The 27,076-nt window shown below is 43.2% G+C and overlaps 1 protein-coding gene across 1 annotated transcript in view; it reads right to left on the bottom strand.

Moving 5' to 3' along the window:
* The window catches only part of RARS2 (arginyl-tRNA synthetase 2, mitochondrial), a 38,636-nt gene that overhangs the window by 7,341 nt on the left and 4,219 nt on the right, over positions 1–27,076 (bottom strand). Inside the window, exons 3-14 of the mRNA XM_015424744.1 lie at positions 24,598–24,697; positions 23,791–23,874; positions 21,707–21,804; positions 20,851–20,906; positions 18,295–18,378; positions 14,013–14,089; positions 6,483–6,641; positions 6,042–6,148; positions 5,765–5,857; positions 5,514–5,574; positions 3,887–3,963; positions 1,671–1,795 (exon numbers count right to left, since the gene is read on the bottom strand). Coding sequence (XP_015280230.1) covers positions 1,671–1,795; positions 3,887–3,963; positions 5,514–5,574; positions 5,765–5,857; positions 6,042–6,148; positions 6,483–6,641; positions 14,013–14,089; positions 18,295–18,378; positions 20,851–20,906; positions 21,707–21,804; positions 23,791–23,874; positions 24,598–24,697 — 1,121 coding nt within the window. The remainder of the gene's footprint in view (positions 1–1,670; positions 1,796–3,886; positions 3,964–5,513; positions 5,575–5,764; positions 5,858–6,041; positions 6,149–6,482; positions 6,642–14,012; positions 14,090–18,294; positions 18,379–20,850; positions 20,907–21,706; positions 21,805–23,790; positions 23,875–24,597; positions 24,698–27,076) is intronic.

The following is a 27,076-nucleotide window of genomic DNA, read 5'->3' as shown; positions in this document are numbered from 1 at the left end:
GATGACAGAACAGATGCTACTGCAGAGCGAAAGTAATAAACCCTGATTTCTCAAGTGGTACAGCTAGACGAATTAGTGCTGCAGAGACACATCTCCATAGTTAAAGAGATTGGGAACATTATGTCTGCAGTGACCCTTTCAAAGTTCCAAAACACAATTAGTTTAAGACGTTTTAAGGGAAGATCTGCAATTGCCAAGCAATGGGCTGCAAGAACCCTTTTGATGGGGTTGTGGAGCTGCCAATAATGAATCCTTTCCCATTTTTGCTTTATATCTCTGTCATGATCTGTGTAGGCCTCTGGAGATCTGTGCAGGACTGGATCTAGTGAAGCCTAAGAGACCTGCCTGGGAGTGGGAAGCAGACAGCCTACAATACCCACAAGGCTTTGCGCCAGCTGTAACCAATGGGGGTCGAGGAATTCTCTGATTCTCAATTTATATACTTGGTGGTATATACTTGGTGATATACTTCTCAATTTATATACTTGGTGGTCGGTTAAACTGTGTTCTTTTCCTCTCTGCAGTCTTTGCCTCTCACAGAGCTAAGCGGAGGAGCCTGGTCTGGGAGAAAGATCCCTCACTGGGGACAGTGAGTACAGGCAGAAGCCTGGCGTAAGAGAGCTGTAGGGCTTGAGTAGTAACCGTTAAGGAGTATTAGGTAGCTGTGTTAGCTTTGTGTTTCTTTTGGCCTTTCAACACTGTTACGTATTTTAAAGCACCTTGTCTTGTCTTGTTTTTCCCCTGCCCAGTACTATAATAATAAACCCTTTTTGTTTAATTGTTTCTCTACCTGGTCATTATGCTTATGCTTCTCGGCTACAAAGGGGCAATTTGAAAGGGCCTGGGAGGGTACCCTGGGCCTTCTCAAGGGACCTAAGTCCAGGGTGGTGGCGGCAGAAGGTGGCAACTCGCTGGGGTCATGACAATCTCTAATAATCCTGTTCTATGCAGAGTTACTCTAGTCTAAGCTTCTAATAGGAATGCATTGTTAAAAAGGGTTTCATATCTAAGATACAGGTTAGAATCCAAGGGAGCCCTGGAAAAGGGGGAAAAATCCACAAATGGTTTGCACCAAAAAAAATGTAATGGCAAATAATATTTGCATGTGGCTCAGAAGAATTAGTTCTTCAATTATTTGGAAGATTTTTAAAAAATAACCAAAGTACATGGCTGTCAGCTGCCTGTGAATACATATCTGGCAAACTAAACCAACAGAGAGTGGGGAAACAGATGTTAATTCAGATGTCAATCTTGTGCACATGCTCTTTTCCTCCTCACTGTCCCCATTTCCCTTGCATGCTGCGATGAGTTACTTCTAATTTAGCACAAACCGTAATTTGTGATTACAGCCAAGTCCAGAACTGGATCCAAAGTTGCCCTTCCACTAACCGAATCTATGAATGAATGGAAGGGACCATTCGGTTGGCACTTTCCCTCTGAACCAGGACTGCAACCCAGGTTCAGACAGTGGTTAGCAATCTTGGTTTGAAAGAGAAATACAAACCACAGGTTGCCAGTTTGGACATTACAAGCAAACTACAATTTACACTGACATACAGTTCAGAACACGTAAAAAAGAATTGGGAATGCCACGCTCTGGGGAAAAAGGCAAAGCCTTAACATAATCCTTGTCCAAACTGTAATGCCAACAAAAAACCCAACCACCAAACTTTTTGTAGAAGCCATTCTTTCTAACACCATGGAGCAAGCTTCATCCAAGACATCGTCAAGGAAAACCACCTCTCCTCTTCGCGTTTTCATTCCTTGAACTCTCCCGAAAGGCACATGCTGGCACCTACAGCAAGGACAGCAAGAGCGCCATTTATTTCCTACCCTTGATTTGCTCTCATTTTTCAAGCTGTAGAAATTAGAAATACATCCTCTCGAAACAAGATTTTGTTTATAGTACGTATGATACAAAAGAGTACATTTTGGAAACTAACCCACCGCTCAACAAGATAAACCAGTTCTTAATATTGAAGCACAAGGGGTACAACTGCCAGCAGTAACATTCAGGATTGAGAGGAGTGACTCTTGCTCCGCAATTATTAATGCTTTTGTTTATGCCAGAAACTGAGGCTTGGCTTTCTTTTTTTTCTTCAAACTTTAACACGGAGGCGGGATTACGCATCCTGTGGTAGTCTCTCTCTGCATCACTACTTTTAAGTATTCTAAATAATTTTCTTAAACATAAGATAACAGGAGACGTCATAATAAAAATAATTAGGCCTCTAACCCTAGGGGATGCATAGGAAAGCTTGGAAAGGCAGTAACATATCCCGAAAGTTCAGAAATCTAAAAGAAAAGATATGCCCTCCCCCCCTACACACGTGGTGCAGAAACTTCCATTTGTGCGCTATGATTTTCTTGCCTCCCTCCTCAGCCCAAAATGCCCCCCCCTCCAATCCTGCTCCTGGGGATCCCCTCTCTTCAGGAAAAGAATGGGGTGTTCAGGCTGCCATGGGAGAAAAAACACACACAAGCAAATCGAGTTCCATGAGCAAAAATTGTTGCATCCCTAAAAACATTAGTCAGGATCCAGCCCAATGTGTATTCAAGTTTCATTATTGATAAACTTTACTTCCTCTTTGGGGGCGGAGGCTAATTCCTACCTTTAAACACTCTAGATTAGGAGCAGTAGCACTGCAAAACTTCTTAGCTGATTGAGGGCCAGTTTATAAACTTACCCAGTTTCCAGTCTTCATTCTCTAGTAGACATATCCACCCCATCCATTATACATATAACGTACTGATATAATGTGTTGCAAGGTCTCTACTAGGGATGGGCACAAACCGGGAAAATGGAGGTTCGTTTCGGTTTGTGATGTTACACGAATCACGACCCTTCACAGACCTTTCCGTTTACCGAACCAGTTCATTTTGTGAGGTTCATGATGTGGTAGAATGGCTCCCCTGCAGGCTAGAGCTGCCAAACTCATAGTGTGTCTCCAGCTGGCTCTCCTCTACCTGCCCTCCAAGTTTGGTAAGGATTGGATTTAGGGGGGCTGAGTTACAGCCTTCCAAAGCAGGTGCCCCCAGGAAAGACCCCTCTGGGAAAATCAGAGCCAGTTCCCTTCCCTCTGTCTGCTGCTGACAGAAAACAATGGCTGCATATGAGTTGGGGATATATATCATCCTGCTCCCACAGAGCACAATGGGGGCTCTCTTATTGGTGGCCAGCACTGCCTGTTGCGCTTTGGAGGGCCACTATTGGTGTTTCCAGGGCTGCAGAAGTCCACCCCCCGTTGCTTTAACAATTAATTGATGGGTGCCAGCGTGTCTGCCGCACAAACCACTGGCACGAACCTCCATAAAAACCATGGACATTTGTGGGAGGTTCATTGCAGGTGCAATTGCATGACCCTCAGCTCACAAACCGGGTGATTTTCCCTAGTCTCTACATGGAAGTTCAGTTCACCGAGTTTCCCCCTCAAAAAAAGGGGTGGTATGAAGTGAATTGGGCCTCTCTGTTATGTATCTATAATACTTGTTACATTAGGCATGCAGTGGAGGGAAGTGTGATCTCTTTCACTGGCCTTATAATTTCATTGGAAGGGAAGTGGTTTGTCACATTCCCACAACCTGAACAGGTTGCTTTAAACATCATGAAAACATCCATTTCTAACCCTGCACTGACAACAGCAAAGAAGAATTGCACAGCGTATATGTGGCATGAAAGCTTTGTACTATAATAAATATGTGTAAACCGATGTACGAAAATTAACTGTGGTCGTTATAACATTGCCTGTGTGACCTTTCACAATGAACAACTGTCCACCTCTACACTTAGGAGACCGCTGGGCCAGATTTTATTTTTCCTTCTCATCTTGGAAAGATCCTTACACCAACAAAAGAAAAACACATATCTTGGAAAGAACACACAAACCTTTCTGCCCATTTGTGACCCAATAACTTCAGTATTTGGAACAACTGTTGAAAATGAGAGATCTGGCTTTTATCTGTCTTGGAGAAAGAAAAAACACATCAAAGAACAGGAATTAAACATATAAAACAGGTATTCAAATCCACATATATTTTTCATATCCAAAGAGGGAAAAGCATGACCTGAAAACTGGACTTTTCTTTCAAGACTGAAAAGTTACAACAACAGGACACAAAAATCTATAGTAACATACAAATATATATATATTTGATTTGATTTGTAGCACAAAAGCAGCTGTGGAAGCCAGAGGAGGCTCCACTTACTGGGCAAAAGGCAGCAGATACTCCAGGATAGGGCAGTGTAGGATAAGGGAGCAGTGAATTTGATTTATGATTGTGATTTCTGATATTTCTCTTGACATGTATAATGCCAGCTGTCATTGTGTTTTATTAAGAGTTTGATTTTTACTATTTAGCCCAAGCAGAAGAGACTTAGAAGTAATTACAGTATTTTTAATTGTCAAAGGTTCTTTTAGATAGATTCAGAAAATAATGGAAGGGAGGTTCCGGTTTTGGCGTTCGCCATGGCTGCTGCTTCTCTCCGGACCTCCGGGAGACAGTAGCCAGAGTTCACAACTGGGAGGGAGCGCGATCGTCCGCGCCACCCCTGGAGCCCTTGCGATGGACCCCTAGCCATGGGGCGCTAGAGTGAGCTCTTCCACCAGCAATCTGGCCGGAGAAGGGGAGCTCCTCCATGCCCCGAAGGTCCCGCTGCAGAGCGTCCCGTTTGGGAAAAGGAATCATACACCGGAACAAGTGCTTGGTGGCCCAGCAAACTAAATGGAAAGCGGATTCAATATTGAACTGTGAGTTGGAGCAAGAACCACCGAAAATTTAAGCCGGAAACTTCCCTTTAAAAGCGAGGGGGGGACGACTCTCCCCCGATAAGAAAAGCTAAGCGATTTTAAGCTACAATGACAAGGGGGGTGAACGATTGAAGCAAGATAGAATTAATAAGCATTTAAGAACTTACCAAGTGTATTAAGGAGTATCAGAGACAGTGATAACTTTTATAAAAAGTAAACAATCTCTAAAAATGGCACCCATGAGGAAGGATGAGGAGGAAAAACAAGTTAAACCAAAACTTCCTGTCGGACCTGCCAGACCAGCGAGTCTTGCCCCTAGACAGGACACAACTGCAAAGCTACAAAACATGCTAACGGAAGCATTGCGACCCCTGCTGGATCAAATAACAGCACTGCACGGCAAATTTGATGCACAGCAATTGCAACTGCAGATGATGGGGAAAAAGAGCTTGATGGAAGAGGCTCAACTGCTACAGCTACAAATGGAGAGAGCAAGCTACGTCTTAAGGTTTCAAGGTGTCTGGTGAGTCTCTGCTGACCATGGAAGTCAGGGGCCACAATATTATGCCTTATCATATGTTAGTCTTAATGGCATTAAAATAGTCCTTTATTTTTATTATAAAAATCAATCATCATAAAAACAGTCTATTACCAGCCTCTCTGGGGAGTTTGCCTGCAGTGGCAAACTGTTGGATTCTTAATGTGGAAAAGTCCTCACCACTAAATAAGAACAAAGTCATCTGTATGGGGTCCAGAATTACTTACAACATATATCATAGTATCAGGATCATACTTATCCATTCTATCTATAGCAGCAGCAAGGTCTCTGGAAAAGAAATATAAAACATCTAGATTATTTTCCCAAGTAAAATGTACTTTTAGGATTTGGAATAGTTGCTGCAAATTGTTCTGTATTATCAGCCACAATATTCTTTCATATTCTACTAATGATTATCATCCCCTAGAAAGGAGGGAAATATTATAAATCAGGAGCTGTCGCTTGGCAAGATACCTGCCTTGTTATGTAGAGAGAGGTTCCATCACTACGCATCACAGCAGAATATGACTGGTCTCCTTTTTCAGAAAGGTTAATTATTCCTGTTCCTTCCCTAAAAATGTTGAAAACAATCAAACGACTCCATGTGACAAACAATTGAAAATGCATGTATGTAATATATATCTCTATACCCATTCCTGTTTGTCAGTAATACATATACACGTCCCTCTCTTGTAAATATTTACAAGACAATGGCATATGGTTCAAAAGTTTTAAACAAAACCACTACTACATACTCCGTTTTCTTAAGAAGACCTTTCGCGTCCAACACCTTTAGAACCTCTTGACACTTCTCCTGATAGAATGATTCTCCAGAATATTCATCAAAGTACACTCCCAGGCGCTGAATTGTCGCACCAAAAGAAAAAGAAACTCAGTATCAGAGTAAGGCACATCCTGCCCCTAAATTTGTAAGCTGTTCTCTGACACATGTGGAATTCTGAACTAAGCCAAAAGACTGATAATAGGAAAACAGATTACAATTCAGGCATACTTTAAAAAGAAATTGTTTTTAGACATTCAAAATTCATTTTACCTGTTGCATTATGAAGCATTTTTAATTTCTCCCATGGAACAAAGCAGTCTGCAAGGTTCCATTTCTAAGAGTGCTAAAATGTTCACCGTCCCCTGAACACACATAGTTTATGAACACAGAGGGGGGAAATTCAAACCCGCACCTGGTACATCTTGACATATTCTTCAATGCTGATATCTCTAAAACGTTGCCACAAAGACAATGCTTCTTCCTCACGTGCCTCCAGTTTTCTAAAGAAATCTTGTGCCATCTTTTTAATAGTTTCATCTTCTTCTGCTGCTTTGTTAGCTTCTATGTAGACCTAATACACAACACCAATGAAACATGCAGGTCACTCATCCCTCTGACTGACCCTCCCTGAGAAGAAAAGGACTAGACAAAGACTGTAATCCAGTGGTACAGAAGATGCTTTGCTTGAGGTCCTGGGTTTAATCCATAACATCCCTCTGTTGCTGATGTTAGTTAACTCATCTGGAAAAAGACCTCTGCTCGGGATTGTGGAGAGATGCCTTCAGAGAAGGCAGCACTGGATGTAGAAGAGACCAATTCACCATAAGGCATCTTCACATGTTTGAGATAAAATGACCAGGTCTGCATAGATTGTTAGTATATCACCAAAATGAAGCCACCTTTTAAAAACCTGATGATAAAACTGAAGCATTTATTGACATTCAAAATGAAATTAAGACAGGATCTAGTGTGGCAGCATGGGCCAGCCTGAACCGCACAGGGTGATCTATAGGTTGACGTACAATTACAGTGCAGTATCTAAGCCACCTACTGCTCACAGCAGGCTTTGCTGGTTCTCTAGAAACAAAGGGCAAGTCTACACTGCAGATTTAAAATTACCAGTAAGGTAGGGGGAAGAGTTAGGACAAGGATGTCTAACAGAACATTCTTGGCACCTCACAAAAACATAATTCTCATGTTCTCTGGAAAGAAGTTACATCAACTGAAGTGGTATGAAATAGTATGGAGATGTCCAGGGATTCCAGTTTCAGAAACAGAGAAACATTAGATTTAAAAAACAGCGAATATCAGAGTTTTACAACATAAAAAGAAAGATAGAATTTTGCATAATCCTGTCATGATCCCTGCAGGTTATTTAATACTGCCATTTTCCTGGAGGGAAAAAAACAGGCATTGCTACTGCACTGCTAAGCCTCACCCAGAGTTATGTAGTAATTCTATTATTCCTCTATTTACATATTACTCCTATATTGATGCAGAATCCATTGTGATATCTTGGGTAGGATTCATTTCACAGGATGTACTAGATGTTTCCTCCCTGGAACAGCTTTATCTACTGCGTCCCAGGGAAATCCATCGACCAAATCACAGATTTAATCCCCCCTGCCTGTCTTACCCAGGGGTAATTAAGACACAAAGATTAGATTCTTTACTTAGTTTAAGAAAATGAGTCTAAAATATATACTCTGAAGAGGCTTTTTCCCTCCTCCTTCACTGATATGACTATTTTATGAAAGCAAGTCTCCATTTCAGGGAATCATATCACATACAGTTCAAAGGGGCTATAGATAAGATTAATATTGGCTTGAAAACTTCTTAAAATGGAGTTCTTATTCTGCCTAGGTTTTAGGGAATATTGAGTTACGATGACTCACAGAAATGTGCCATCTGCTTCTATGATTTTTAAGCATCTTGTTTTGGCCTTTTTCTAGTTTTCTTTTTTCTACAGGTCTTCCATTCCTCGCTCGCTCTCTCTCTCTCTCTCTCTCTCTCTCTCTCTCTCTCTCTCTCACTTCTAGTCTCTGCTTATGCAATTCACAACATTTAAAAAGACACTTGATGAAAATGGTGTGTGAACCTATTGTTTTTCTTCAGTCGCACAGTCGAGTCTGACTCTTCGTGACCCCATGGACCACATCACGCCAGGCCGTCCTGTCTTCCGCCGTCCTCTGAACTTTGCTCAATTTCATGTTCGTTGCATCTATGACACTGTCTAACCATCTCATCCTTTGCCGTCCCCGTCTTCTTTGACCTTCAATCTTTCCCAGCATCAGGGTCTTCTCCAGTGAGTGCTCCTTCTCATTTGGTGGCCAAAGTATTTGAGTTTCAGTTTCATTATCTGGCCTTCCAGGGAACAGTCAGGGTTGATTTCTTTTAGGATTGACTGATTTGATCTTCTTGCAGTCCAAGGGATTCTTAAGAGTCTTCTCCAGCACCATAGTTCAAAAGAATCTATTCTTCGGCGCTCGGCCTTCCTTATAGTCCAACTCTCACAGCCATACATGACTACTGGGAATTCCATTGCTTTGACCATGCAGACTTTTGTTGGCAGGGTGATGTCTCTACTTTTTATCATGCTGTTTAGGTTCGCCATCGCTTTCCTCCCAAGGAGCAGGCATCTTTTAATTTCATGGTTGCTGTCACAGTCTGCAGTGATTTGGGATCCCAGGAACGTGAAGTCTGTCACTATCCCCCCCCCCAATTTAACTCAGGCCCATTTTTCCATTAGTTGTGGTTCTTCAATCACACAGTCGATTCAGACTCTTCGCGAGCCCATGGACCATATCATGCCAGGCCCTCCTGTCTTCCATCATGCTACGGAGTTTGCTTAATTTCATGTTCATTGCATCATTAACACTAACTATCTCATCCTTTGCCATCCCCGTCTTCTTTGACCTTCAATCTTTCCCAGCATCAGGGTCTTCTCCAGTGAGTGCTCCCTTCTCATTTGGTGGCCAAAGTATTTGAGCTTCACTTTCATTATCTGGCCTTCCAGGGAACAGTCAGGGTTGATTTCTTTTAGGATTGACTGATTTGATCTTCTTGCAGTCCAAGGGACTCTCAAGAGTCTTCTCCAGCACCATAGTTCAAAAGAATCTATTCTTCGGCGCTCGGCCTTCCTTATAGTCCAACTCTCGCAGCCATACATGACTACTGAAAGACTATTGAAAGAGGTAGTCAATCTTTAAAGGTACAATTGTGGTCTTAGGGTACTGTCTCAGTGATGATCTGGTTCTTATAGATCCACATGGGTCAATGCAGGGGTAATTCATGAGGACAACCAGATGGATTTCACCTAGAGAACTGGTGTTGAGTAGTGATGGGCATGAACTGGGAAAATGTGGTATGGTTCATGGTATGCCAGCTTCATGAACCATGAAACATCACAAATAAACCAGTTTCATTTGTGAGGTTTGTGACATGGTAGAACACCCCTCAGCATGATAGAGACACCAAACTCACAAGGGATATCCGTTTTCCAAATTTGCTGGCATATTGAGTGCAGCACTTTAACAGCATCATCTTTTAAGACTTTGAATAGCTCGGCTGGGATACCATCACCTCTGCTAGCTTTGTTGTTAGTAATGCCTTCTAAGGCCCATTTTACTTTGCACTCTAGGATGTCTGGCTTGAGGTCAATAATTACACAGTTGTGGTTGTCAAGGATATTGAGGTCCTTCTTGTACAGTTCTTCTCTTCTGCTTCTGTTGGGTCCCTACAGTTTTTGTCCTTTATCATGGCCAACTTTGCACAGAACATTCCCTTGATTTCTCCAATTTTCTTGAAGAGATCTCTAGTCCTTCCCATTCTATTGTTTTCCTCTATTACTTTGCATTGTTCATTCAGGAAAGCCTCCTTATCTCTCCTTGCTGTTCTCTGGAAATCTGCATTCAGTTGGGTAAATCTTTCCTTTTCACCTTTGCCTTTTGCTTTCCTTCTTTCCTCTGCTATTTGTAAAGCCTCATCAGACAGTCACTTTGCTTTCTGGCATTTCTTTTTCATTGGGATGGTGGTGATTGCTGCCTCTTGTACAATGTCACGAACCTCTGTCCATAGTTCTTCAGGCACTCTATCAAATCTAGTCCCTTAAACCTATTTTTCACCTCCACTGTATATTCATCAGGGATGTGAACTGGGTCCAACCTGAATGGCCTAGTGGTTTTCCCAACTTTCTTCAGTTTTAGTAAATGCTGTCAAATAATACTGTAACATGAAATACCCTGACAATTAAAAAAACCCTTTCCTAAACTTGATAGAGATGGTTGTTTTTAAGCCGCAGACAAATACTGTGTGTAAAAAATGCATACCACAGCAAATCAAGAGATTTTATAAAAGTCTTTGCTCGGAGTCAGAGGACTGGTGGTATAATTTTTTTTAAAGCACAAATACTAATTAGCCTATGAGTACAAGATGATTGGTTTGAGCTTCAGTTAAATTATTCATCAACAGCACCAGAGGTTAGGAGTTTGGGAGTGCTCCTGGATGCCTCCTTAACGATGGAGGCCCAGGTAGCAGCCACTAAGTCAGCCTTTTACCATCTTCGGCTGATCACGCAGTTGGTTCCCTTCCTTGAACGTAATGACCTGGCAACAGTGATCCATGCAATGGTCACCTCAAGACTGGATTACTATAATGCCCTCTACATAGGGCTGCCCTTGTTCCAAATCTGGAAGCTGCAGATGGTGCAGAATGAGGCAGCCAGGTCGTTGTGGGGCCTCCCTATGCGGGAGTACATCCAGGGCCGGCCCATCATTGACAAATTTTAGACCGTTGTGTAGGGCGCTGGCTCAATGAGGGTGCCACTCTGGCCTGCCTGCTGCCCCACCTTCCCCATTAGGCCATGGGCCACGTGACCCGCTGGTGGGCTCCCTTTCCCTCGGCCAGTTGGCCTCGTCCCCTCCTCGGCCTGCACAGGAAGCAAAGCACCCCAGGGTGCGCCTGCCTTGCCGGCCGGAGTGCCTCACCACCACCCCCGCAATTCAGCAACGCTATTCGAAGAGGCAAAGAAACGCACCCCCCCGCCACCCTAACCCCAGGCCCCTGGGGGCCTCCGGCCGGCTTCACCTCCTCTCCAGGGAATGTGAAAGGGAGGGGGAGGTTTCCTGTGATGTCTGAAGTGGCTTTTCCTCACCGAAGGCAGAAGAGCCGCAGAGGCTTCCCGACGGGTGGGGGGTGCACCATGCAGCTTTCCCGAAGCCTCGAGAGAGAGCCGTCCAAGAGCTTCCGGTTTATGGCAACATGCTGGCGGATGCATCTCCCAGACCTCCCGGGGATGTGATCTGCACACCAGCAGAAAGGAGGGGGGGGTAACGGGTTGCTACCCCCCCCGGAGCCGTGGCAAAAGGCTCCTAGCCATGGGGCTTTTGAGGGGTGGTCTCTTCACCAGCACGATGCTGGGGAATTGAGGCGCTCCTCGGTCCTGCCGCTGAGTGTCCGCATGGATCTAGAGCCGCTGACTGGGACAAGCGTCGGAGATCGAGCGTTTTGAACATATGCAGAGCGAGGTCGTATGACCAACAATGAACTGTGAGTCGGGTTAAAGCGAAACGAGAATGTTAAAAGAAAGCTACCCCTGGGAACGGCGAAAAAAGCGAGCGGGGGAGGGGGCCCTCCCATACGCATAAACTAAACAACAAAATACTAAGGGGGGGGGGAGCGGAAGAAAAAGTGTTGAAATCTGTTTTAAGAGACTAACCAGAGTGTGGATAAGCGTGTGGGTGTATTTCAGAGACTTTAGCAAGTTTTCATAAAGGTAAACAATCCATAAAGATGGCGGGGAAAAGGCAGAGAAAGACAAACCAGTAAAAGTGAAACCAGCCGGAATCTTGAGCCCTCGACCGGAAGAGACCACCGAGCTCTCCAAAATGTTGGCAGAGTCCTAGCGCCCTCTGCTGGACCAGATGACTAACACAGAACAACAGCTGACGAATCTAAACCAGAATCTTGCAACTAAGCAGCTCCAACTGACTGAGACTTTAAAAATAACGAAGCAAAAGGCTGAGAAGGTGAAGGAAATGGACACCAATGCCAAAAAAAGTCAAGAAAAAGGTGCAAAAGCTGGAAAAGAAACAAGCCTCGGAAGAATTACAACTTTTACAGCTGCAAATGGAAAAAGCAAATTTGGTCCTACGGTTTCAAGGGGTCCCAGAATTAAAAGGTGAGAATCTAAAGCAATTCCTGAGTGAAGCATTAGCCCCAGTTACAGATTTGAAAGTGGAGTATCTGGCAAGCGAAATGGATGTGGTCTATAGGTCCTATTCCGTGTACATCAAAAAGAATAATCTGCCTGGGGAAATAGTGGCGAGATTCTCAAAGCGACATGTAAGGGATTCTATCCTGAAAGCAACAACAGGAACACCTTTGAAAATCGGGGACAACACCATCAGGATTCTAAAAGATATTCCATTTGAAATAAGACAAAAGAGAAAGTAATATAAATATGTAATCCCTTTTCTCCAAACAAACAGCATTGTTTACAGATGGTTAATTCCAGAAGGAGTCATTTTCAAAATACAAGATAAAAACTAAAAGATTGACTCTGTTTCCAAAGCACGTGAGTTCCTGAGAGTGCAGCTGGGAGAGCCAGCTGCAGTTGAGAAGGAAGAAGATGACAGCAAATCCAGTGGCGAATTGGACTCAGTGTCTTCCAATGAGGACTCTCTTTCTGATAAGGGGGCGGCTGCCCCCAAGTGTACATATAAATTGAGGATTAGAAAAGATAAGACAAAATGAAGGCTGAAGGACTCTGAATTGTGCCTTTAAACTTTAGTTTTATTGTGGGATGCTCTGGGGGTTCTCTTAAATGGATAAAATATTGGATAAAAAGATTAAAAATTTAGCATAGCCGACTATGTTCAAAGTAATACTAGCAATTTAAGATTAACATTTATATAAGCTGTTGTTATGATCTCCTATACTTGGGGTTTTGTAGTTTGTAGTCTATTAAAAAATGCAATAAAAATCCCCTTTGGGGGGCTAGGCTAAAAAAGAGAGAGAGAGAGATAGAGAGAGAGAGAGAGCGCACCGTCCTTGCGATGGTCTCCTCTGCCCCACGCCCTGCCCAAGGGGCTGACAACGTCGCCCTGCAAGACCCCAATGGGGTTGCAATTGGCGCTGGGGGGGAGGGGACTGGAAACTGGCCGGTTGCTGCTTGCACATCCGAGCACTGTCCGGGAGGCCCGGAGCGCCCCAAGAGGAAGGCATGGGGGTGCAGGAGCCAGACAGGATCTACACGAGGGCACCTTGGCGGCTGCTGCGGGGACACACCAGAAGGTAGCCTTGCCTACTGTACAAAAAAACCTGGAGCCGGCCCTGAGCACGTCTGACCTGCACTAAAAGCACTGCACTGGCTGCCTACAGCATACCTAATTTGGTTCAAGGTGCTGGTTCTTACCTTTAAAGTCCTATATGGTCAGGGGCCTACATACCTAAAGGACCGCCTTTCCCCACGTTTCCCAGAGAGCACTATGATCGGGGTCCCAAAACCGTTTGGCTCTTCCGGACCCCAGAGAAACCAGCTGGCTGTGATGAGGGCCATGGTCTTTTCAGGGTGCGGCTCCATACTGGTGGAATGAGCTCCCGGAGGACATCAGGGCCCTTTTACAGTCTTCCACCACCATCGAAGGATCAGGGAGCCGCACCCAAGAAACTGAGGCCCTGGCCCCAATATTAACATCATGATCAACAGCCTAATATAACCCAGACTATCATGTTAGCTGGATGTTGCCTGTGGATGCTGCTAATGCCCACCATCTCGAGACAAACTGTACTAGCATTTTGTATTATATTATGTTATGTTTTATAATTGTATTGTTATGATTTTACTCAATTTGCGTTTTAGCTGTTTTATATACTCCATGTAAGCTGTCCTGAGCCTGCCTTGGCAGGGAGGGCAGGATATAAATTAAATAAACAAACATACCTCAACCAGATGCTGTAAAGGGTTTGATTTTAATTTCTCTTCAGAGCCCAACTGCTGAAAGCCAGCTCCCAACAGACCTGAAACAAGTTATTTAATAGCCAATACAGTAATTGTTACAAAAACTGATTAGAGTGAATGGCAGTATGAGAACACCATCTTCTTTTTTTTACAATGAAACTTTAGTTGATTGCTTAGGCAGTAAAGTGTGAAAGCTAGAATAATTAAGAACACATTTGTATCTGCTACAAAGGTATGCGAGTAAATCTGGTGTGTGCCAAAGAAATTGTTCACACACTGGCAGAAGTAAAGAAAGCTTTATAAAACCTGGGGGATGCTTCACAGGCATATTTTTAGCACATCTTTCCTAAAAGGAACTCATGGTGGAGTACTTTGTCCTGTCCCACACTGTTATCTTCACAACAACCTTCTGAGGTAGGTTACGCCTAGAGACAGGATGCGATCACACAAGCAGTTTGGCCCGACAAAGCCACCCCTCCCCTCTGGATCAAATGGGCGTGATCAAACATACACATCTGGCTCCTGTGCCCCAGTCATCCCTACCTCATGCTAAAATGACTCCTACGTGGATTAAATAGCCACCGGCAAATTCCGGTGGCTACCTTGGTGAGGCACTTCCATGGCATGTTTCTGGGCATCTGATCACCTGGATGCGCCATGGAAACACATGAGGAGTGTGATCTTTCCCCTTTGTTTCCAGCGCGTCCCTTCTCCCCCCTCCAACTGGACTCCAAGGTGCACTTCAGCACCCCCACTGGCTGCCTGTGGTGCTCCTGTGTGGAAGTGCGTGCATGCAAAGCCCGGTGTTTGGATAAGGAAATCAGGGAAAGTGAATTCCACCAATGTGAATGACTGACCATGAGCCTGTGGCATTATGATGGCGTCTTAGCGGCTGCTGTGTGATCAAGGCGAAGCGTCCCATACTCAAGCTACTTAGAGCCGATATACTGCTGCAGCAATCTGCCCATCTGACCACACCCTGAACGTCTGACCACTTTAACAAATTCTGGTTTGTTTCTTCTTTATAAAACAGAATTCTAAACTATTACTGGATTAAACTGCAGTTTAAAACCCTAGCTTACAGTCAAGAAACAAAACTGTCACAACAAATTTCATTTTATGGAATATTTCCTGGAAGACAAGACCATGAAGGGAAGATACAGGATGAGTCATCCAGAAGTAAGCTACTGGAAACTGCTCATAAGGTATGGTCTGAAGGACATAGCAGAACAACCTTGCTGAAATTATGTAGGTCTGGGCCCGGTCAGTACCAGGACAAGAGACTTTCTGGAAGCCCTATGTAGGCTGCCTCATGGGGAATACAAAGGTAATAAACTGACAGAAACATTTGTGGAATTTGGATTGTCAGCAGAACACTTGCTGGCGGAACTTATGATTTGAGTTTCTCACCTTACATATTTATTAGTTTATGCTAGTCATTCCCAACATAATGCCCATGGGTGCCATCAAGCCTGCTGAAATACTTCCTATTACTTCCCCAAGGCAAAGAGCTGCTCCTGGCTTTCCGATACTTTATTGGAAAAGCAAGTATTTCCGAAGAGCCCAGGAGGCATCATCTTTGTGTCTGCAAGAAGCACCCATTTGTAAACAGCTGCCTCCATCATAGGAGTATTCTTAGCTTTAAACCTAACACTTTGTAGAATCTTCCAATTTTTTGCTATTGGACCAAGTCCCCATGGTAGCCATTTTGTTGTTGCAACCACTACCTCTTCTCAAAATTCCAAAAGTGCTCATATATTCAACAAGATTGGGGACCCCTGACTTACTCTATGGCTGAAAAAAAGCAAAAAGCTACAGTTTACCTCACTTGTAGAAGGTACACCCATTCTACTTCCTCAGTTCCACGAGCAAGTAACATTTTCTACCCCTTTTCAGGAAACAGTTGCTACCTATAGTTTCCTTCAAAAACAGTCAAAGTAGGAAGACTATTTTGTGAAGTATTCCACCACCCCAAAAAAACATACAACTTTCTTCTCTATTTTTTTCCTGTAGGTTTGTCATGATGGTTCCCTGGGGCAGCTACAAACCAGGAGATCATACACAAGGATAATCTAAACTACAAAGCCTCTGCAATAAAGTGGGAGTTCCACAAGTACATTCACAGAAGAAAAAAGCAGTAAAACGTGGCTCCATTCAGATCAGTGTCTAGAGGTAAATAACTGTTTTATGGTTAAGTGGTTGTATCCTCCTGAAATCGCAGTCTAAAGCCATCCATACAATGGCTGCTATAATTGAAACCCCGACAGATCGTAACTGCAGCAGGGCATCTGGGAAGAACTGCTGTTGCAAGACTGAGCTGTAATCATGACCCTATGCTCATACTGCAAAGAAGCTGCTGCCTAACCAAACCAAAGTGTCTCGACTCCTGCCCCTTCCACAATGGCTCTCTCCGTCCTCACTGGAGTCCCTACACCATAAGGCTATTCTTACATGTGGGTCCTGCAACCCAGGAGTCAGAAGGGGCTGCTGGAATGGGAAGGAGCATGGGATTCCTGTTCCTTCCATACTTTGGCTTGTGTTTTTTTTTTTTTTTTTTTAAACCAGAACATTTGATTTAACTCAAGCTTAATTGTACTAGCTTGTTTTCCTCAGATAATTGGTTTAATCTGCCCTTTCTAGGCAAAGTGATGGTTACAGCAGTAGCAGACCAGTTCCAGGTTTTCTTTGATAACTCGTGAGCTCTGACCCCTTTTCATGACAGTTTCAGGCCAGACTACAGGATGGAAACGGCTCTGGTGGCTTTAGTCAATGACCTCCGCCTGAATGTAGACAAAGACCATGCTTCCTTTTTTCTCCTCCCGGATCTATCTGCAGCTTTTGACAGAACAGAATATGTCTTCCTACTGAGGCATTTGTAGGCAGAAGTAGGCATCAAGGATGTTCCTTGGACTGGTCTAAATTGTTCCTCATGGATCAGATGTAAAGGTTGCCAATGGAGATCAGCCATCTTGAGTTTGGGAGTTGTCTTGTAGGATTCCACAGGGTTCAGTCTTATCCCCCATGTGTCAAACTTGCTGTTCATTTTACGTTTTACAGCTCCTTTGCCATAGCAACTGGGGAGGGGGAGAATGTAGAGCCTAAATACTTTGAGTCTCATCTTTACATGCTTGCCTTTGTTTTACATATTGGGGGGATGGCACTAAAAGGGGGATGGCTGGCAGTTACATCTGGCAGGTGAAATCCCAAGGGGTGATTAGTTCTGAACCTTTTTGGGCCCTTGCTTGAACCCTGTATATCTATTGCTTTCGCGCCTTTAACCTTAGTTCTAACACAGCCCGTGTACAGACTGGATCCTATCAATGTCTCAATAAACTTATCATTCTCCAGAGTGAATGTTGCTGGGAACTGATTTATCCAGGAGTCTGACACCATGTTGCTCTACCGCTATGTAAAACCTTTAGGAAAAATCATTCATAGCTTTGGAACTGGATGTCATCAATACACGGATGACATCCAGCTTTACATCTCTCTATCCAAATCCTCTAGTGATGTGGTAGAGGCCTTGAGCTGCTGCCTGACTGCTGTGGTCAAATGGCTGAAAGCAAATTAAATTGAAATTGAACCCAGACAAGACGGAAGTGATGGTGGTTGGGAAGGTAGATGCCTTGAAGGACATTGTGCTTTCCACCTTTGATGGGGTTTACCTGACACTAGCGGACTCAGTTAAGAGCCACAGGGTTAAACTGGATTCAGCATTACTGATGGAGAAGCAAGTTAATGCGGCTGCAAAAAGTACTTTCTTTCAACTCAGTCTAGCCTAGAAGATGACCCCCTACCTTGACTCGAATGATATGGTGATGTTGATCAATGCCATGGTAACATCAAGACTAGACTACTGTAATGCACTTTACATAGGTCTCTACTCGATAACCACTCAATTTCCTATCACAGTTCTTCTGCCTCCTTGGTGAACCTCTAAAACTTTTGTTTCTTCTATTGGCCTAATGTGAATACTTATTCAGCAAGTTGGCTGTGCAAAGTTGGCATCATCGCCAGTCAGGGAACTTTTCCAAGACTGGGGGGGAAAGTTAATTCTCTTTTCTTTTATATCTCAAACATAATTTCCATAGGCATATGTAAGCAAGCAGTTAAAAAAATGCTGTAGACTGGTGTCTGGTACCTTTTGTGAACATCCATGAGAAGTTTTTATTGGTTTTGAATATAAAAAGGTTCACTGGGTTAAAATTTGAGAAGCCTAGATGCAGATTATAGTATATACTACGGGTGGGATAGGGACACTTACCAAATTGCATGCCCCAGTCTCCAAGGTAATTCATTCTTGTGACATGATGTCCAATAGCCTCTTTGAGATTTGCTATGAAATTACCTGAAAATAAAATACTTTCTGGTTCATACGGTTCTTCCCAAAAGGCATTTTAAAAAACATTTTTGTAATACCCAAGTTTACCGTTTTTTCCCTTTAAATCCAAAACCGGAAGGATTCTGTAAAGCAAATTCCCCAACAAATCACTAAAGAACCAGCCTGAAAGAGTTTTCAAGGAAGGATGTTCTTTGATTTCTTGTTATTGTGAAAATGTATTGAAAGGCTATCAACATTAAGATAGCTCTTCATATTTTCCACAACGCTGTCCAAAAAACACAATAATTTAATTCCTCTACTTGTGAAACATTTTATTTCCATGTAGCAAATCGGGGAACAGCCACCCAAAGGTTAAGTATGAATATACTAAGTAGCTAACCACTGAACCAAAACTCTGCAAGTTCCATTCTTGTGCAGTGACTCTTTCTTTGAAAGCACACGGCTTCATTGCTTGGACTTCACCCATGGTTTAAATATTCCTTGGCCATGGGCAATCAAAATGAGAACAAATTAGCATCTGTTCCCTTCTAAGACCAACAAGATTTTTGGAGTATAAGCTTTCAAGAATCAAAGCGCCCAAGTGAAGGGAGCTTTGACATTCAAAAGGTTACATCCCAGAGCAAACTAACTTATGCAGTAGCCAGATTGCTCGCTCACAACTTTAATGCCAGTAGCTCACAAAATAGAATTTTTGCTCACAAGACTCCACAGCTTAGAATGAACATTGTTACTCACTCTGTGAGGATGCATACCACCACCATTAGCACATAAAACCTAGTTATTCTGTGAATTAGCATCTGTTCCCTTCTAAAACCAACAAGATTTTTGAAGCTTTCAAGAATCAAAGCGCCTAAGTGAAGGGAACTTTGACATTCAAAAGGTTACATCCTGGAAATCTTGTTGGTCTTTAAGGAGCTTCTGGATTCAAATGGCTCTTCTGCTGTAGACCAACATGGCTAGCTACCCATCTGAAACACCTGTCTTTTATATATAAAGACAGCAATGATACATTATTACGTTTCCCAGCAAATGTTATTACCCTGCTTAACAGAACAGGCTACAGTTCTCAGATAGATGGTCTCATGATATGCTCTGAAGTGGATGCAGTCCTCTCTCTCATGTGCAGCTTACTGGCCTGTATGCCAACCATCTGGGCACACAGCACTGCCTTTCCCACAGTCCTCTCTGCTCGCGTAGCCTCCTTTGACCCTGCTGTTTCCTGAAGTTGCATGAACCACACAGAGAGGAATACCTGTGCGAGTTGGGGTGCTTCGGCAAGAAGATGGAAGAGGGAGAAATTGCTTCTTTTGTATCTTCTGCAAATACAGATCAGCTGCCAGAAGAGTGAGGAGGTGCCAATTTCACCCACTTCTCCCTCCTCACTGGAGCATCCCAATCCATAAGGCTGTTATTTTCTGCAGGTTTCACAACCCAAGAATAGTCTTCCTGGGGGTCAGAAGGGGCTGTAGGGATGGAAAGGAATGTAGGACATTTATGTGCACCTTCTCTGCATGCATGGTTGGATCCAGGCCATTGTGTCTAGAAAGATGCAAGTCTCAGCCTCTCCTTATTTCACAGTTCATGTCATGTTCTGAACATTCCAAGCAGACACTGATCAACAACGAATGCCTCAAATACAACAATCCATACAAACGCCAATCAGGCTGAGTCAGAAGGAAAAACTTCATATTTGTACGCAACGTGGCTGACCCATTAACCTAGAACAGCATACTATGTATCTTCCGCCTCCAGTCACAGTTAAGTGTTTTCTCACATGGACTGCGATCACACACACTAAATAATTTACATTCGGTCCACTTTCAATGCACTTTCCAACTGGATTTTTCAAGTTCACACAGTAAAGTCCAGTTGGAAAGTGCACTGAAAGTGGTTTGAAGGTGGATTATTGTGTGTGTGTGACCACAGCTATGATGCACAAACTGGCAGCTGTGGGGCTGGAGGAAGGGGACTACTGCTGGGACACAACTGTGCAGTATATGCTACCTGCGCATTATGAGCACAGTGAAAGCTATGGAATCAGAAAGCATGGGAAGCGGCAGAACCTCAGAAAACATCCAAACAACAGTTTTGAAAAATCAGCATGGAAAGGCTTGAGGAGGTCCTCTGCTCCAAAACATTCCAGTGATGCTGCTCCCACACATAAGCTTTCACTTTGATTAATTCCAGTTGGCCACTCTTTCTCTTCCTGGATCCAGCATAGGGCATTATTTTATTACATTTAGACCCTGCTTTTCCTCCATTAAGCTCACAGGTTGTTCTAACTTACTCATTTTCATCAGACATTCCATATTCTCAAACCATTCCATATTCTCAAACCAGAGCAGAACGTCCGTCTCCAGACCCAGAGGAGAAGTGCCACCCCCAAATCCAGCCATTACAAGCAGTCTGGTCACACGCACAGGCCCTACGAGGATGAACATTATGGAATATTTAAACTACAGTTCAGTTATAGCTTACCAATTATTGTGGAACGCAAGTGTCCTACATGAAACTTCTTTGCAATGTTGGGTGAACTGTAACAAATATTTAACAAATTAGCAAATGTAAGTCCACACCATACTTTGAAGGAGGAGGAGAGAAGAGGGATTGCCTGTGAGCAATGCAGAGTGGGGAAACTGCTGTACTTCATGTATACTCAAAGCATTGGAAAAAACCTGACATAGTTCATAGAATTCATACAATTACAAAGATATGGACAGAACTAAAAATCCAATCCCAATCTCCTGCTATAAAGCAAGACCACTAATCACCAGCCCCTACAGAACAAGCTAGACATCAATTTCTAGGCCTCAATGGACACAAACAGACAATAGTGACCCTACAAAGAGGTCCTTTCTGAGCACAAAGCTATCAAGTCATACACTGCAGGGGAACAAACACAAAGTCACAAATGAAGCCCAGTTTTGTCCATCTGAAGGCAGGTAATAGGCTGGATCCCAAGTCTCCTTGTGCTCACACAAGAAGCTCATCTGCTTGTGCAAGACTCCAGCCAGTTCCCTCATCCCATTGGAGGCCCTCATGGTGCTCCTACACTGTTCCCAAAGGTCCACCAACCTAGGAACTGCCTTTTGGGGAACACAGCAGGCTACAATGGGGAAAAAAGGAGGGAAAGTTCTGTTCTGCGAATACAGACCTGTTTATAGTGCTCAGGATCCAATCCAATGATTCCCTTTCAATAACTGATGATTTTCCAGAAGGAATTTATTAGATCCATGTTCGTTTACTGCTAAGGACGTCTGCAGAGCCATTAACTTTCAAGACGTCTAAGGCATTTTAGTAGAGTGCTTTAAAATGATCAAGCCTCTGTACTCACCTAAACTCAATTAGAATTTTTCTTCTTGGCAATCCCAAGAAAAGTTCACTCTTTATTCCATACTCCGAGCCATCCTTAAACACTTGCTGCAACACTGACTTAACAGGCAAAAAAATAATATACGGAGAAAAGAAGTAATTAATAATAATAAAGAACAACCAAGAAATGTCAATACCTTGCAATACCATTTATAAGTTTCTGCAGTTTCTCTCTTTACAAAAAAAGAACCAGTGTTTTTTTTCAGATTCCAGAGGGGGGGTGATGCCAAGTACCCCTTATTCCTCTTTTGCAATGATAGCCTCATGTCTTGTTTTACATGGACATGCCTTTAACTCTGCTCCATTTAATAAACTGAAAACAAAGCTCTGGAAGCTTGACCTCCAGGCTTCAGTGAAATCAACTAACACATGGGAAACATGGCAAGGTTGAGTAAAACGTGGAAAATCACCATGTAACAACAAGAACAAGGCACACAATTCTGATATACTACTATAATTTCATTCATTAATTAGATACTTACAATATGCAGTAAAGACCCTAGTGTAACCTGATTATTATAGTGCACTAACAACAATGGTATAAAGTATACAGATAAATGTAACAATATTCAATCTTAAAGGAATGTCCAAAGTTACAGAGGCAAATATGCAGACAAGGTTCAATGTTGTGGCTGTCTTGCTTTCAAAAAAGAGACACAGCAAACATCATGCAAAACGTCTCCCAGGCAAAAATTGCGTGTTTCGAGGAATTCTTCTTCAGGCAAATTATTTCTCCTGGAACCAAAACTCACAAACGCTACAATGCACAAGTCAAGAAATTCTATACATGGCTTCATGTATAGAATTTCTTGACTTGTGCATTGTAGTATTTGTGAGTTTTTATTCAGTGAAATCAAAGCAGATCACCAATATCCTTAAAGGGTTTACAAACGGACTTTTATCAAGTCACTCAGTGAATTTTCAATATGGAAGAATATTAACTGAACAAGTTGACAATATTCTTCTGGGAGTGTTGTATACACAGTCAAAACCATTAACTGCAACAACACTGCAGCATGTAGAAAATTAGGATTAACACACACACACACACACACACACACACACACACACACACACACACACCATATTCCAATCCAAACACCAGTTTAGTTAAAATGTCTGCCTACAAACAAAATATGTCTGTCAGAGGTCTCCAATTTAGCTGAGCTGTTGGTGCTTTAGAAATTTTAAAAATAGGAAGTGGGCAATTCCACGTTTTATTGGTTGACTCATCTGCTCTAGACCCCTTCATATGAATTCTGTTATAGCCCCACCTTGTGGAATGGCCTTCCTGAAGAGGCCAGGACGGCTCCCACACATCTATTATTCCACAGAATGCATAAAAAATGTGCAGGAGGGCATTTTTATAAAGAGATTAGAACTGTAGCATAAGGGAACAGTTCCAGAGGGCCCTTTAATAACACAATAGGATTATAGTCTATTGCAATGTTTATTGCATGTATCTAGCTTTTACTGCACTGTCTTCTACTACGCAATCCATTTTCTGTACTGTTCACAGCACGTCATGCCTTAGACGAGGGGTGGCCAAACTGCGGCTCAGGAGCCACATGCGGCTCTTTCACCCATATTGTGCAGCTCCCGGCAGGGCACCTGGGGAAGTGAAGGGGAGGCATCCTCCCCGATCAGTCTTCCTTTCCCCAGCCAGTGTTCCCCTCCCTGGGTAGGCTTGAGGTGGGGAGGAGCAGAGAAAGAAAGCAACTTTAACATAAATGTGTTCTCAACCCCCCCCCCCGCCGTCCAGCTTGGGAGAAGGCATCTGTCTCTTTAAATCCCTTTGTCAAGTCAGCCAGCAGGGGGAGGGGGAGCTTGGAGGATGCATTTAAAGTTATTTCTGTTTTTACTCCTTTTGTTTTTATTGCTGGCAGTCTCATTTAATGTTAATAAAAAACAAATTTGCATATTTTCCAATAAAAACGGCATCTACAGTTGCACTAGATTTTGACTTAGTAAAGACTTCTGTGCTTTCCTTCATATTTAGTAATTATATTTTCACTGCTTTAACAAGTGTGAAACATCAGGTCTTACCTTTGCTAGTAATTCTTGATTTACTGTGAAGTTTACCCTTCCTTCACCTGTGCTGATTTCACTCACAACATCATCACATTTTAGCTAAAAGAAAGATGACAGTGGATTAGGCCATAAATAAGAAGCCAAACTGATGGTAGCGATTATTAAAGCAAGGCCATCAACGATTTTTGTGAAAGCAAGTATTTATGCATCATAGCTACTGTAGCTATTTTTCCAGTACCAGTTGGTTTTATTGTATTTTAAGAAAATTTTGCATCATAGCTACTGTAGCTATTTTTCCAAAACAGGACTTCTATTTTGCAGTTCACTCTTGTGCTGCTGAAAGAATGGTATGTGCTTTACACAACAACATCAACACTACTGGATAAATACGGTGCTTTTTGGTACTTGTTAGAGAACATAATTTTCACAATGAGTACTGCAATCAGCAATTTAGGCCACACCCTGTGCATGCCTGCAAATCAAACACGAATCAGCACAAACTTGTTTAGTTATAGCACATGAATAATATGACACTACTGATATGACACTACTGGTAATCCTAAATCCTACGAAGATAAGCACCCAGAAAATTGTCACTGATGTGCATTCATGTGACATGCTGAAGGCCAAAGGTTAATTTGACATCCATCAACTGTGAAGCTTGGCTGCAAGACTCGGACCTAATCATTCTCATCTTACAAAGGTGGGTGTTTGGCTCTATGTATTTTAAAAGCACAAAAAGGAAAAGGTAGCCTGTAAAACCAGGCTCAAGGCAATGCTCTCTTTATATTATTGGATCAAATGAAGTAGTTTTATGCCTACCTGCTCTGCCAACCTCTGGGTTTGAAGCTGAATATCTGACTTAGACTGCTTGCTGTCACCAAGCACAGAATTCATAAAGAACTGGAAATCAGCAGATATCCTAGGGGGGAAAATAGCACAATTAAAGGAAATGCTTCAGAGCCAGCAATTCCTCTGCATGAGGAGACCAGTCTCCTGCCAGTCCAGTTGAGCGTGGCTGGAAATATCTGTGACAAAGCAGAGGAGACCTTTGCATGCAACTGACAATGCTCAGACCCTTCCACCTTCCACCATCAATTGCACTGGAGACAGTTGCTTACCTGATTGGAGGGCTAAATGGTAGAGATGCTGTGAGTGAGGACGTGAGAATGAACTTTGTCCAGCAAGATGTTTACATGGGGATTGAGGGTCTGGGTATTGTTGCCCTGCAAGAGCCTTATGCTACATCTATAAGGCTATGGGCTATAACTATAAACTGGACTGTACAATAAGTGTGCCAGGGATTGGACTGTGCAGTAGCCCAGTGATGGTGCCAACCTCCCGGACTGTAGACACGTGCCCAGCTGAGGGAAGCTTCGCTCTGAAGCAGTGTGCCAGCCTGACATGGACCCATGGACATACCCGATGCCCTTCACCCCTGCCTCCCTGCAGGAGGCAGATCAATCTCCCTGACACCAGAAGCACGCAGCAGTTCCCTATGAAGAAGCCATGCTTCACACAAGAAGCCTGAGTGTTCCGGCAAAGGACTCCACAGAAGGACTTCTTCTCCAGCATGAGGCACCCTCCCCCCCACCTTCTCCTAGCTTCACCAAGGACTGCATGGACTCATCCTCAAGTTAAACAATAGAACTTGGCCATGATGGGATTAACAGGACACACACACACTACCCATCAAGATAACACAGCTGCAAATCATTGGATCGTTGACTAACGACTGGCCAAACACCTGAAATGACTGTCTTTTCTTTTCCTTTGTCTTACACCATCCACTCTAAGAGGTGTCACTATTAGTACACATTATGTCAATTGCCCAACACTTAAGTCCATTCTCTTGACCCATTAAAGAACTGGCATTTTCTAGCATCTTCCTGGGAATTATGTGTCTTGGTGGCTCATGGCCCAAGCCCCTTATAGGGTATATAAGAAGAGCATCTGCCCATTGCTCTCTCTCCCTTTTCCTACCCACCTGACCCCACACTACCTTGCTGACTCCATTCCTAGCGCTGTCTGGAGTCTCCCATATGTGATACTGGTCAACACACGACCCCTTTTCCTAGTATTATCCCTATTTTCACTGCAGAATTGCCTTGGCGCGCCGGACAGATAAAGTATCACCCCAACCAATGATACCTTGCTGCTAATGCAACTGTCGCTGTACCTTTCTATATAAATTCTTAGTCCTGTATCGCTTGAGTGTGTGATTGTTTTATTTTATATTGGAAGTATGTGAGAATTGTTAGTAAAATAAATAATTTTATTCAAGATCTAGTCTCTGTGTCAGTTTCTGGGGATCTGGATAAATTGGACTGGTATACACAGGTTATTGCTCCCTTATTTAAGCCATTGCCATTTAAAATTCAAATCCCCCCATTTTATTAAAGAAATAAGGCAATTTGGCTAACAGTATCCCATGAGTTGGGGTACATATGAGCCTGATGGGCTAGGAATTGGGACTTGTTGGGGTGGGAGCAAAGAGTTTGGGCACTGTGATTTATATTAGGGTGCACAGAGGCCATTCACGCATGGAATGAAAGTGCCAACAGATTTGTGCTTCCTCCCCATATGCTTCCGGGGTAACATACATGTGTGGGAGTTGCACATCTCCCCACTTCTCTCTTTGGCAGTGTCCAATATTATGGATACATTTGTTTCCTATCACTTTTCTATCCTGATCATATGTGAGCTTATTCAGAAGGAAGCCTTGTCAAATTCAGCGAAGCTTACTCTGAAAGATATGTGCATCAGAGTGCAGGCACAAAATTTCATTCCACAGAGAGTTAATTGTGCCTAAGCCCCTTGATTTCAGTGGGCTTTGGTGTGCTTAACTCTGCACGGAAACAGGGCCTTACAGTGCAATCCTAGACAGAATTACACCCTTCTCAGTGGGCTTAGAAGGATGAAATGCTGCTTTGGGTTACACTGCCAATTGTCTAGGCAGTAGAGTTTGCATATCAAAATACCCAAAATTTATTTGTAACCTGTTCCATTTAAAAATTAGAGCATTTATTCTCGGTCTAAGGCTTTGACTGCCCTGACCAGGATAGCCCAAGCTAGCCCAATCTCATCAGATCTTGGAAGCTAAGCAGAGTAGGCTCTGGCTACTATTTGGATGGGAGACTTCCAAAAAATACCACAGTCGTGCCATGGAGGCAGGCAATGGTGAACCAACTCTGAACGTCTCTTGCCTTGTAAACCCTTTGGGGTTGCCATAAGCCACGTGACTTTACAGCAGTTTCCACCACCAAGGCTTTGACTGATGAAACCTTTGAACCTTTATAAT

This window comes from Gekko japonicus, unplaced genomic scaffold (genome assembly GCF_001447785.1).
Source record: "Gekko japonicus isolate JY-2015 unplaced genomic scaffold, Gekko_japonicus_V1.1 scaffold787, whole genome shotgun sequence".
Taxonomy (NCBI): Eukaryota; Metazoa; Chordata; class Lepidosauria; order Squamata; family Gekkonidae; genus Gekko; species Gekko japonicus.
Note: the sequence above shows the minus strand (reverse complement) of the source record. Positions and strands in the feature narration are given on the sequence as shown.